This window comes from Anopheles moucheti, chromosome 2 (assembly GCF_943734755.1).
Source record: "Anopheles moucheti chromosome 2, idAnoMoucSN_F20_07, whole genome shotgun sequence".
Classification (NCBI taxonomy): domain Eukaryota; kingdom Metazoa; phylum Arthropoda; class Insecta; order Diptera; family Culicidae; genus Anopheles; species Anopheles moucheti.
In genome coordinates, this window is record NC_069140.1 from 69,432,391 (window position 1) to 69,445,681 (window position 13,291).

A 13,291-nucleotide genomic window follows, 5' to 3' on the forward strand; every position below is an offset into this window, starting at 1 on the left:
TACAATACAATGGAAAAATTGAATAGTGGCTCGAAACTAGATCAGACCAGAAGAACGTAGGATCATTGTGTTGTTTCTTCAAGGAAAGGAAACACATCGGAAGGCAGTCCTTGCGGTAGATCCACCCAGTCATAGCCAAATCACGTGTTTCTCCGTAATTGTGCTTGATGGTGAAGAACAGTAGTCAATTTCTGAAAAACTACTTCTACTCAAAAAATCGAGAGGATACTCTTAGCGGTTATATTTACTGATTTTTTCTGTGATGCAATTTGATGTGAGACACCCTTTATGCTACGCTGTTTTAACCCTTACCTCACTCAACACAAAACGTCATACATCCGGTAACCATCGTATGTTTTCCAGACGAATGAATACGTTGCCACAACTCGCACCAATGTAAACCGATTGGGGTTACATAAAAAACGAAAATCAAACAAAAACTTCCGACTGCAAATGGTAATGCTTAGTCAAAACAGTGGATTTGCACGCTTTCGCTTATTTTCTCTGCCAAATCTCCATCTCAACCGTACCATTCCAGAACGATAAACGACGTCAGTTTTCTCCATCGTCTACCCCTCTTTCAGAGCAATGGTCCCGACGAATACGAACGAAACCATCTGATACGAGTGTTGTGAAACTTCACAACTCAGCACAAATCCACCCAAACAAAGCAAAGTGTTTATTTCGTTTGGATAGTTCACCTTTGTGTAAAAGAAAAAAAATACAAAGCACCTGATGTAAAACGTGTGATGCGTTAAATTTTGGCCAAAGAATTTCGCGCAGTTTCACCCCGTATTGTGTAATGTTTGTCGGTTGGTTTCTTTGATCTCATCTCAGTGGCTTTTCATCTTTGGCGCCATCACCAATGGCAACAGCAACGGTAGCATTCCAGGAGGTGATAAAAGTTTCTTGTTTTCTTTCATACTCTCCAAGTCAAAGTTTGTGCTGGAGTATTCCAGATGTTCTTACCTAAATTCCACTTTGTACATCGAACACTTTGGGGTTTCTTTCACCAAGCTACAAGTAGCTTATGCGAGCTGGAAGGTAAGAAAGCAAGGAAACCACACCCGTCTAGACGGTCGTAATAAGAACACAAATCAAAAACGCGCAAACGATAGCAAGAAGTAAAGATCGGAACCGAGAAAAACAAGGAGCCTCGTCTAGTCCTGATTGCTTGCGTCACAAAGCGTTGTGGGTGTTGGGAATAACAAGTACCGCAACTTTGACGGATGCAGAAGACCGTCATATTTTCCGTTTTGCAAATGTAAATAATATACTTTCATTTTATGTTTCTCGGTATTCCCGCAATGAGACGGCAAACCAGATTCCTGGAAACGTTAACTCCTGCAGGCTTATATGAAAATTGTTATTATGTTCACAGTCGTTTATACATTTGGACGATTCTATTCGTTCATCAGACGGTTTGTTTGTGCAGTTTGTTTCACCCGTTGGTTTGGGTTTCCCTTGGCGCGTTTTATTATTTGCACACTGTACGCTGTGCTCGCCAGCCACTGTTCACACACAGTTTTCCAAACCTGCCTCAAAATGGGATCTTTTGCTCAATGAACTCTCGGTCGTTTATGCTCCCGGCAATCAGATGGGACACCCAGACGACCTTTTACACTTTGTGCCGTTTTTTTGGTCCTCAAAACCGCTAACACCGGTCAGGTGCCGGCAGGGTTCACTGAACGTGCCGAATGTTTTGGGGAGTTTAATGCTATGGACGCTGTTCTGGTTCCAACTCGATTGGGACCGGTTATCCTTAATGGTTTTCCGTTTTCTACTGTCAGCTTTTCCTTTGCAATTTATGCACCCTTTGGAATGAAACAGCGGCCACGCTGTATGGTGATATTAAAAATTAGTTTGCGTGTGTTTTTGCTCTGCTAGACCGTAGACGCAAACAATTTGAATGAGAGCAAATAGATATCCAGTAGCGAAAGGGTACGTATTAGTCTGTTGTATTGCTACAGCAGCAGTTTCTCTTCAAGCAAGCAGAGTGGCGCAGTGGAAGCGTGCTGGGCCCATAACCCAGAGGTCCGTAGATCGAAACTACGCTCTGCTAGAAATTGCGAAGAAGTTCATTCCTCCTGGAGAATGCTTTTTTTATAAGGTAAGATAGATACTCTCTGCTGAACTTAAGATTAGTAAAACAATTGACACCCGAGGGGGAAAGTTAGACAAGCTTGGTATATATAAAAAAGGTATTTTAACAAATATTTCTATACTTCGCTAATAGACAACAAAATTCATCAAACAGAAATATCCATACACACAAACACGCTACTTTTTTGCAGTAAAACCATATCGGTAGTAAACTGGCGCTGCACCACAAAACAAAAGGGAAAGGAACATTTCGTTTATTGAACTTCAACAATTTTTCATTATTTTTTTCTATTCTGTTGGTAGCCGCAATCTACGATGAAGAGCAATAAATAAATATACGCATTTCTTGCAGATAACTTTTGCCGGTTTTCGGTGGAACGCGAACGAAAAAAAAACGAAAGAAGGAAAAACTTTTGTGAGGTTGGAATCATCTCGAATGTCGGTAAGAATTTTGTCCCGTACATTCGTATGGATTTGTACCAAGGGGTTGCCTAAAAATTTGAAAAATGTAATATTAGCTACGCAGCATTGTTTGTTGGAGACGTTATGGAAAGGTTTTGTGTTAAGATATTGTGTTAAGAGAAGGCTTAATTATGGGTTAAAAACCATTTATTTAACGTAATGTGCATTCAAAAAGTGAAGAAGTACTAGAATTAATACAAACGAATAATGCCAAAACATACATGAAAACACTCTCGTCAAATAAATCCGAATCATTCAATATGCTTCAAAATAAATGCAGAAAGAGGGTTCTTTCTGCCGCTTGCCAACCAACTCCTTTCGAACGAATCGATCGATTTGGTCGATAGCGCATAAATTGAAAAAGCTTTTCACGGTGCTTGGCAAATGGGGTAAAGTTTTCCGCACGATTCACAGCAGCACATCATTCATCGTGCCACCATCGGGGTACAGCATAATAATTCTATTCCGCTTTCAGCTTTTCAATGTGAAGTATGGGCTGCATCAATTCAATGAGCAACTCCGTACGGGTGTGATGCGAGCTGGTAGGGTCAGATGATAAATCAGAGCATATTTTATGCAAATACGCTCACGGAAGAATTTAATGGGAGGGAGACTTTTGAAAATTAAAATGTTAGTTCAAGCTTCTCACACTGCTTTTGCATGAAATTCAAAGCTGTTGCAGTGACACTACCTCAACATCAAATGTCAAAATCCTTATCTCCAACTTCCGAAACTAGTTCGTAAACCAAATCATCCAAGATCAAAGTCTCGCATGCGATTTGCGAGATGTTTTGTAATTTGTCCATCGTCCTTCGTCCTTTACTTCATTCCGTTTGAATCTAGTGGTACGCTTCTTGTGCAGCTCTGCAACCAGGACCTTCACAACTGGTTTTCGCACGACCGCGTTCGACACTGGTTCATCCTTGCCATCAGCATTATCGTGGTGGGTGAAATAAGGGCATGCTTTTGTTCTCGTTAACCTGACAAGACACAGACAGGACTAACTTTCTAGACGACGGTCGTGTGATTTACCCATCCGTCCCAACCAAACGCTTAATTTAATTTATCCTCCGATCGGTACCAGTCTTCCTCACCCCCTCTTCTCAACTATTCCGAAATGGTGGTGAAGTGGAACTATGAACTCGCGTAACCTTTTTGTTTTTTTTTGCGCTGTTCTTGTGTTCTTGCTCTCCGGACGAGATGGGCATCGCGAGGACCGTTGCAGACGCCACCGAATGGTTCATTGAGCAATCTGTGCCGTCTGGATGGGCTGTGTCATGGGTGTGTGTATGGTGTTAGTGTACCTCATGCTTGGTGGTCATGGCTGAACTTGCGCTTTGAGCACGTCCTGCCACAACTTTCTGCAACGTGAGGATCCATCTGAGTATTCGTTTTAGTCGCATCACACTATCATCCCCTTCAACCCAGATATAATACATTTTTTATACAACATCCGTACATATCACGTATAAAAGGAAAACCTCGTTCTACTGCACTTCAACTTTCGGGTTAAGTATGTTAAAGCAATAAAAAGTTTTATTGGGTTTTTGTTTTGACAAGGTATTTTTGGATTGAAAGCAGCTTGCAAAGTTGCAGCCATGCTAGCAGCATGTCAGGCTAATCAAATAACACGTACATTATACTCAACATAACGATTGTATGCCATCAGTACCCGCATTAATTTTTTTTATAGTAGTGATTAAATAAACAAATTTATTTGGTGCTTTTTTAAATTGTTTTTAGTTTCTTTTGTCTATACTTTTTTACATCCTACGGTCTACTTAGCGCCATCATTCCATCATTTCCATTTCAATGCACTTGGTACTGACAGTCTATCTGCACTCTCAATGTTAAAGCAACGATCAGTTGCAGTTGCAATTGTATCAACTCACTCTTTAACCATGTACCAGGTGGTCGGCAAGGTTGACAGTATCCATCCCCAAAAGGTAAGGATAACCACAACAGCATGTGAAGTTGTCCTTCACACGATGCGCTGTGTTCATCGCTTTAGAAAATGGAACAGTTTTCCGCAAATGGTCGTAAAACGGTGCCCGCTTGTACGCTCAGTAGCGAATAAGTTGCACTGGAGGAGAATGCTCAAATGCATGGAAAAAGACGAAAAAAAGAACTGCATTGGCACGTGTCGAGAAGAGCTTTTAACTGTGAAATGAAGGAAAAAATGCGAATGTATATCTCTCGCGCTATCTTCTCACTATTCATCTCATCGTGAATTTTTTCTCATGATGAGATTTTATTCATTATCTTCGCTGGATATCGAGCGAACGGAAAACTAGAAAGATACACATGCTCTATAAAAATGTTATCGATAATTCTTTCCGTTACTTTTCCGTACATGAAATGTACGCCATGGTTTGCCTAACAATCGCAAACGAAAGAATGTATTAATGAAACATACATGCCCAACCGAAACAAACATGACCGTGAAAAGCACCCAGAAACTGATCTTCCTAAGAGTGGACTAAGCAGCCTTTGAGGGAACGATCTTCAATGGTTATGACCATTATAATTTGATTATAATTATATGACGAGAAATTATAATTTGTATTATATCATATAAGCGTTTTAAGCCCATAGTATAAGCTAACAGTGTTTGTACAAGCGATGGATGAACTAGCAACATATGATTCTCCTAACGTGGGAAATTGACAAGATTCTTTATTACCTTTATTACCTTTATTAATAGCTACGCCACAGAGATAGAATTGCCTGTCTCATCACCTTTTTCCAGCAAGTCGAGATAACCATACCAGCAGAGGAAACTTCTAAAGAGACCATGTAACAATTGGGCAATAATATGATGAAAGTCATTTTTAAAGAAACAGAATTCCACTGGAATAGAAACTGGTTACAGTAATAGAAATACTTTTCACAAACGAGAAATTAAGCTTCTCGCGTCGTACCTGTAAACATCTATAAACAAACATATTGGTATAAGATGATTATCTACTTAGCTTTAACACGTATGGTTATTATTATTTTTATACGTTTCAAACATCGAATTTGATTTCCCAACAGCATAGATTACATACACCTATCAATATTCCAGTATTTCTAACCGGTAAGAAATTCAAGATTGATGTCGTTAAAACATGATCTGGAGTTTATCGTAGGGTAATCCGTACCGCGTTCTCTTAGACAACAAGACTACTCTCGTCTTGGACGCTAGACTCCTAGAATACAAATTTTGATTATACTTATTTCAACAATATAGCCTAGCCTAGGCCTTCGGTGCGCTTATACTATACACACGATAAATCCTGACAATAACACTTGCTGAGAATGCATCTCTTCAAACATTTGGAACAGGGCGGCTTTCATGGGCAGTTTCATGTGATTGGGAAACACATTTCACATGCATCTTTGTTAGGTTTATCACGCAATCGGTAGTACCATATTTATGAAGACTTTCGAGAGATCGACAAAAGACCGATTAGCGAAAGAAAAGCAATAACGAAATATTTTCAGAAAATATTTTAATGAGCGGTCAAAGCATTTTCCAGGATACCTTTGATAATTGCCTTGAATTGGGTCCAATAGAATTTTTCTACATGGGTCGTGAATTGTTTGCAAACAATTCCGTGAGAGAGCTGCGATGCACCTAGAATTCTCTCACCAATAAAATTACTCTCCGATTCTCATCGCTCACACAAAAGGTGGAGCCTCGCACGAATCGTCCAACTCACGCACGTTTTTATCTCGCATTACTCACTGTGCATTTGGTACGGGCGGTCGTGTTTGTTGTTTGCAGCAACCAGCCAGCTGTCAAAAAAGAGGTGCGCTGGTGTTGCTTCTGTTTGTGGTGTTTTTGCGTGAAGTTTTCGCTGTAATCAGCACGTTTTATTACGCGTGTTATTGACGGGTGTGTGGTGACGAATCGTAACAAAGTGCACTCCACGCAGTGTCTGTGATATAAAGACTCTTCAATCGTATAAAGCCAGGTCGCGCTTCGTTCATCTTACGGACGCCGTTGCTGTGCACTCACACACAAACATATACAGGCACAAACACATATCTTCTAACGCGCTGCCACAAGGAAACCATGGAGGAGGACAACAAAAAGCCATATAAGGTAGGCAAAACAATGCGACCACCAGTCCTTCATGATATCAAGCCCCCAGAAACAGATTACAGTTGATAGTACGCGAAAATGAGGACACCTTCGTGTCCCGTGAATAGAAGATATGCTGCAATTTGTTCTCCTCCCTGTTAAGCATCTTCACCTCTGTGTGCACAAATTCGCATGCAAAAAGGAATTTGGTGGTTGTGGAAGGAAATGATCTTTCCTTCTCGCGTCGGAAGCATCACTGACCCGTTTTTCTTATCCCGGTCGAGTGTGCTTCATGGGCGGAAAGTTATATGGGATAAAAGAAAGTGAACGTGCAGGGAGGATGGCGCATCTCAACAACCCATTGCACGAAGGACGACATGGTTTGTTTGCTGGAAATATGGCTCAAGGTGGCCCCTTTATTAGGCTTCATTATTTGGAAGCAAACGTGCGCTATTCAAAACGAGACATGAAACGTCGTCCTAACAAATTGTTTGGCTTTTTGTTATTTAATGCACGCACTTGGGTGACCTAAATGATAAACGACTAAAACAGCAGCAACATAAACATGATTTGAAAAGGAATAACGTTTTACGAAGTTTTATTAAAGCATATCATTAAGATTAGTAAAGGACAATATACACAACTTTAGTAGAATGAAAATAACTTCATGATCCTCAACCATATTTAATTATTCGTTGTTATTATTTACAATATATTGGGTTATTCGATACAGAACAATATGTCATTCAACTCTTTCAATTCAAAGTAAGGAAAATTAATAAAGAATTAAGAAATAATTTCATTTCAAATGAAGTGCAAAATATGTGTGACTTTCGAAACCCAATAAATGAATTATGGTTATTAACGTGCAATGTACAACTTAAACAAATTTAATTACTTCTATGTTATAAAACAAGCGGATATATTCGTGGATGTCAAGGTAGACAAACCTCTACGCAGTTTAACCATTACGCGTAGTTTGACCATTGCCTATAATTGAACTACACTTATTAAATAACAGTTCATTAAATATTTATAGTTTTAAAATACATGAATATTTAAGTTCAATTGTACGTTTTACGGTAATATTTATTTGTTGAATACAAAATAACAACTAAATTTTAGCATCAAACGAATAAACAAACATTTGATAACAAATTAACTAATTAATTTCACACATTTACATAAATCTGTGTTTTCAAAAGGAACCCGAAATCTTGATCAAGTGTTTAATATGCGTATCAAAACGATAAAACGATGATGTTGGTTCCACCCTTTCCCATTCATAGTTTTGAGATGGACAAAGTTATCTTTAGATATTAAGTATAAGGGTTAAAAAATTAGAACTCGTAGTAATCTAAAATTTTATCTGGTTTTTTGGGAAAATTACTAAATTTGTCAAGTTTATTGTCTTCATTTTTTTCTGTTTTTTCTCGATTTGACAACCTAAGACATGTCTGCCACATGTTAGGAACTAGACTGTTTTTTCAAGCAGTCGGAAAGATAAACTTCGCTAAGTGAGAACGGGCCGGATGGGATTTAGTACCAGTCATACCAAGGGAAGACTGATTTTGCTAACATTAAACCACCGGCCATAACATTTATTCAAGCTAATTATTTTAACGTAGCAAATAAACTACCAGACCCGTTACGTTATTCACCTCAATGTTTTACACATCCATTACCTGAAAGCATTTGGTACATATTCTGCCATATTTTCGTATCTCTTGTTCCTGAAAACAGCACACAGCTCGTAAAATTTTATCGCGTCGAAATATTCCTTTGCTTCTCTGCAAACAGGGAAAGGCTCACTTTCCGGCAGACGAAACATTTGTTCCTTCCAACAGCACGTGGCATTTGCACCGAACCATAAATGAACACATTCTTATTTACGTTCTCGCTTTCACTGGTCTCGCTACATCTACGCACCGGCTAAATGAGTAAACGCCTTTTCCGGCAGCATGTATGTTACCGTCTTGTGTTATGATGCCAAATGGTAGGTACAGCCAAAAGGGTACGCTCAACGGAAGAGTTTTAATTTAAAGTGGCATTACACATTCGAAAGAATTCTGTTTTTGAAAGTTATGGATGCTGTAATTTTTGCACTTGTTTTGATGCTCGAGTTTGTTATAGATCTTTTTCTGTGTTTGTTCCGATGAACCATAAAAGCTGCGGAAAGTACAATAGCGTGAAGACATCTTTACCAACTTTCGAGTGCTGGAAGTTGTTGAAGGCATGTGGGCAACATAGTACTTTGTCAAATATTGAAATTGAAAAGAACCCCGTAAAGGAACAGCGTTCTGTTGGCGCTGACAACTTTACACCATACAAACTGTAACCAACAATCGTCTTCAGTAGGACGCCAATATGTCGGCGTATGAGGATAATATAGAGGCGATGAAAAGGTTTTTCGGAAAAAAGAATCTAAAACATCCATTTGAATGAGAAGCGTAGTTGAGCTAAGCATCTGTTTGACCTTTAAAGAAATTGAACATACTGCTAGCCTAGAGGGCGGCCATGACACGCGCCATACCAGCCAAGGCCAGGCAATCGGATCGTGCGTAGGATGGACCTTTAGAATAAGGACATTGCACTGCCACCGGTGTTGTGTCGCATTCCCGCAACGCAAAACCAGACATACCGTAAACACACCAGACCGTGCGGGTCGGTGTCGTTCCAAGAATGTTGTTTTCCCTTGCCAGAATTGATTCTTCATTCATGAAATACCGGCTTAGCGCGTCGGCGGAACCGAGCGTCGTTTTTCACAATTGAAATAAATGTTCCTCGCGCGCGAAATGGGCTCTGAATGGGCCGTTCACATTTCGCGCGTAAATCACAGGCACAATCAATTGCTTTCCTTTCGATCTGTGGGCTGGATGGCGCGGCTTCGATTTTGTCTAAACCGTTTTGATTAAACTTTCCTCGTAAACAGTACTGGAAGGAAATGAATAAATTATGTCGTCCATGGTGCGTCTCGGAGAACTATTTTGTGATTACATTATTGGCATTGGCATTATTTAACGTGCAGTTTAGTGCAAAGTTTATGAAAGTTACTTGCAGAGCTTTCGTGTTCAGGGAAGAGAAATTTGAAAACATGTTTCGATTGTTTTTCACGATTGTACATAAACAGATACAAATGACATTCAGATTCATGACATTTTAAAGCATAGCTTTCCACTTTATTGAAAACGTTTTGGAAAGTGAAAGCTTCGAAAAGAATTGGTTATAATTATTATTAAATTGAATTTAGCTGTTTTTTTTTTAATTCAAGAAGAACGGCCAGGCTGTATTGCTAATTTTTGGTCGTAAATGTTCCCGAATAATGAGAAGTATTTCAGATTAGTACAAATTCCAGAAAGGGTTTGAACTAATCCTACTACTACGCATACCTATTCAAGCATTTGACATATTTCGCTATGTATGAATTTAAATTTGCAAATACATCAAGATAAGGTAAAATTGGCAAAAATATGTGAAAAAAGCAGAAAAGATCCCACATATATCCCTTCACATTCCACTTTATTCAAAAATAATCATAATATTAAAAAGAATAATAATATTTGTTGTCTTAATTGAATAACACACCACTCAAATGATCATACCTTTTATTTAAAAAACCCCACGAGAGTCTATCTATCTTTAATAGCATTTTTATTGCATCTTGTTTAGCGTTTAAAGAACGGAATCTGTAGCTGAACAATCCCTGACCTAATCTGATTGAAAATTCAAATTCTTTCTTTCTTTCTTTTACTTTATTTTGTCGTGAAATTTCCCGTAGAAAAGCAGCACAGATAAAAATCGAAAACCGTCACACGAAGATCTCTCAAGAACAAACATCCTAAAACCATTCAAAAAAATGGACCTAAGCGCATGAAAAGGATGCGACAAAGCTGTCACTGACGCGTCTCATTTGCATCGTCTCTAGCTTTTCCGCATTCAAGCTTGAGGACGGGAGGGAACGGAGAAAGAAGTAAACGGATACTAAAACGCTTTTCGGCGGCCGGGCATCCTTGTCCAAACAACCGCCACTGCCCATCATCGCCGTCGTCATGATCCTGGTGACCCGCGTGGCTATTACTCTCGGTAGATGATGGAACATCCCGGCTAAGGGTTACACATCCTCGTGGACACATTTTGGTCGACCATAATACTTTTCCCTTCATGGGACCTTCCGCACCTGCCGGTAGTGCGATGAACCAGGGTTCCATAGCGTTCGCAGTTGATGGTTGATGGATCTCCGTAGGACCACCCTTATTTATGTGGGAAGAAAGGCTTTATGTTTCCATTAAAATCCCCGTGCGGTACTAAAAGGAAAGCCAACAAGCCATGGTGAGGATTCCGGTTTTTTTTTGTGTCTGTGTGTGCTAGTCACTCGGTTCGGCCTAGGTTAGTCATACGCCTGTCACCGGCGAGTGCAGTGGGAAACGAAATGTTCTTCGATGGAGGAGATTTACTCCACGATGACTCCGTGTGTCACATCCCAGATCGCAAATGTCACTGAAAAGACGTCTTTTGGCGGTCTTACCGCCCGCCGTTAGACCGCCGAAAGACGTCTTTTTAACGAGGGTTTAGACCGATTTTGACATTTGCCGCAGCCAAAAAATTGGCAACGCTGCCAAAAACAAAATTTTCAGCTCCATCCCCCCTCCCCTCTCACCCTTCCCTCTTGGTTCTTTTTTTCTTCTATGCATCCCTCAATCATTTTACCGTCTATATTTAGAATCGAACTCGTATTGCGTGTGTCTCAATCTTCAGTATGTTATGTATTTGTCTTATACGTCTGTGTTGAGTTGGGAGTTAAAATAGGGCTATAAAAGCACCCATGATCGAGTCAAGCGATATATGCACTGCTGTGTATGTCTTCGTCATGAATTTGCGCTAGATGCACCAAATTGATGGTGCAGTAAAAGGTCGGTATGTATTTTGGTTTCGTTGAAGCCTCGGCCTCAGCGAAAAGTATTTCCTGAATTGAATGGAGGTATAAATAGTCTCTATTTTACATGCATTTTCGGACACTGATTCCAGTGGAACAGCATCATCATTACCGTCATCAAACCATCATGAGTTTGTCTCGTCTTGTTTTCCTGGGATTGTAACGTAAACTATTGTCAATATATTAGAGGGGCAAATATAATGTAACAAGAGCTCTGCTTGCAACCAAACGTGCGATAATAATTTAACTTTCACGACGAAGAATATCACATGCACATTCATAGGTCGGATGCGGTGATGAAAATTGTAACCTATTTTAACCACTGCGAGATGGCACTGGAGCTGTTGTGCGATGTAAAAGGATCATCTAAAGGTTAAGGACCCTCTTCTAGTACAAGATGGACCTGAATCATGGTAAAAAAGCACATTCATTTCTTTCATTCCTTTGGTTCTGCCGGCAGCATGATCATGACGGTGGTACCGGTTGCACGAACATGACGGTGATAAAGAAGCGAATAAGGCTTTATTCGCAATGGCAGAAGATGCAAAAGACTCCTCACTGTTATTTTCAACATGTAAACAACTGCATTTCATATAAATTCAGATAAAACTCGTTCGTTTCTGCAGCGGCTTCTCTCATGTTGTTTACGTGAGCTTCTTCTTCTTCTTCTTGGTGAAGGTGTGACAACCAATATGCTGTCCAAGGTACCAACATCAACAATAGCAATGCCCCCGAAGGTGGGCTAAAACTTGCAAAATGTTGAAAAATCGTCTGAATGTTAATAAAACGTATTTGTAAAATTAGTTAAAATCTTCTTTAAGTCATATAAGATAAAATTGCTGACCATAATGCAGTAAAAATGCCTTAAAAACACGTGCACTCTTGAACTCTGTAGCGTAAATCGACAATGTTAGTCCGTCCGGCTGTCTTTTGCATTTTGGGATACACACACACACACACTCACATTCACATTCACACACACATTCTCTTTGAGTTGTACTATTTTTGGCTTTCCCAGCAAAAGAAGCAAGCAAAACGGTCGACAAAAAATCAATTTCTTCCTTAACGAACCAAAGCAATGGCGCTGTCAAGATTTTGCAAAACGTCTAATAATACATCCAAATTAAGGGTTACGAGCCATAGATGCGTATAATTTCGATTCTGAGTAATAGCTAATGTGCTCTGCTGTTGATACCCTATTTACGCAAACAGTGCACTGTGCTGGTGCGCTGCAGCCGAAGGATGCTGAAGTTCACCATCAATGGCAGATTCCTTTCTCGAACCACCAGCGGCAAAATAGAAATGGAATCCCAGCGAAACAAACAGCTGGAGAAACATCTTTTCTCCGCCAAATAAAACCAATAACGCTACACATCCTTTACATAATGCTGAAATACTTCAAGCGAGTCCGCTTTTTTACCCTTATTCGATCGATTACTTGGTATATGCCGTTTATCGATGTGGGATGGAATTGTTGTGGAGCTATTAATTGAGTTTCGTTTGCGTCATTGCATGTTTGGAACGCACCACACTGTCACACTGTTTGTTGCGGTTTGTTTGGGTGTTATAGCTGCTGCTCGAGTGTGCGCCAAACCGCATCCTATCAACCTAACGAGACACCCAGCTGGGCAGTGAGACTATAATGACGCTTTTACCCTGGGCAGGGAAAATCATATGCAACGCATCTGATTCGGGCTCGTTCGCCGGAATAAATCGCCGGAAGG

General features: G+C 39.9%; 1 protein-coding gene and 1 non-coding gene across 2 annotated transcripts in view; both read left to right on the forward strand.

The window, feature by feature from the left end:
* Window positions 1–1,990: 1,990 nt before the first annotated feature.
* Trnam-cau (transfer RNA methionine (anticodon CAU)) lies at window positions 1,991–2,062 on the forward strand. The gene has a single exon. It is a non-coding gene; the product is annotated as a tRNA-Met (tRNA).
* Window positions 2,063–6,325: 4,263 nt separating this feature from the next.
* Window positions 6,326–13,291, forward strand: part of LOC128297463 (DNA fragmentation factor subunit alpha-like) — a 30,249-nt gene continuing 23,283 nt past the window's right edge. Inside the window, exon 1 of the mRNA XM_053033106.1 lies at window positions 6,326–6,655. Within this exon, the coding sequence (XP_052889066.1) occupies window positions 6,626–6,655 (30 nt within the window). The 5' untranslated portion in view covers window positions 6,326–6,625. The remainder of the gene's footprint in view (window positions 6,656–13,291) is intronic.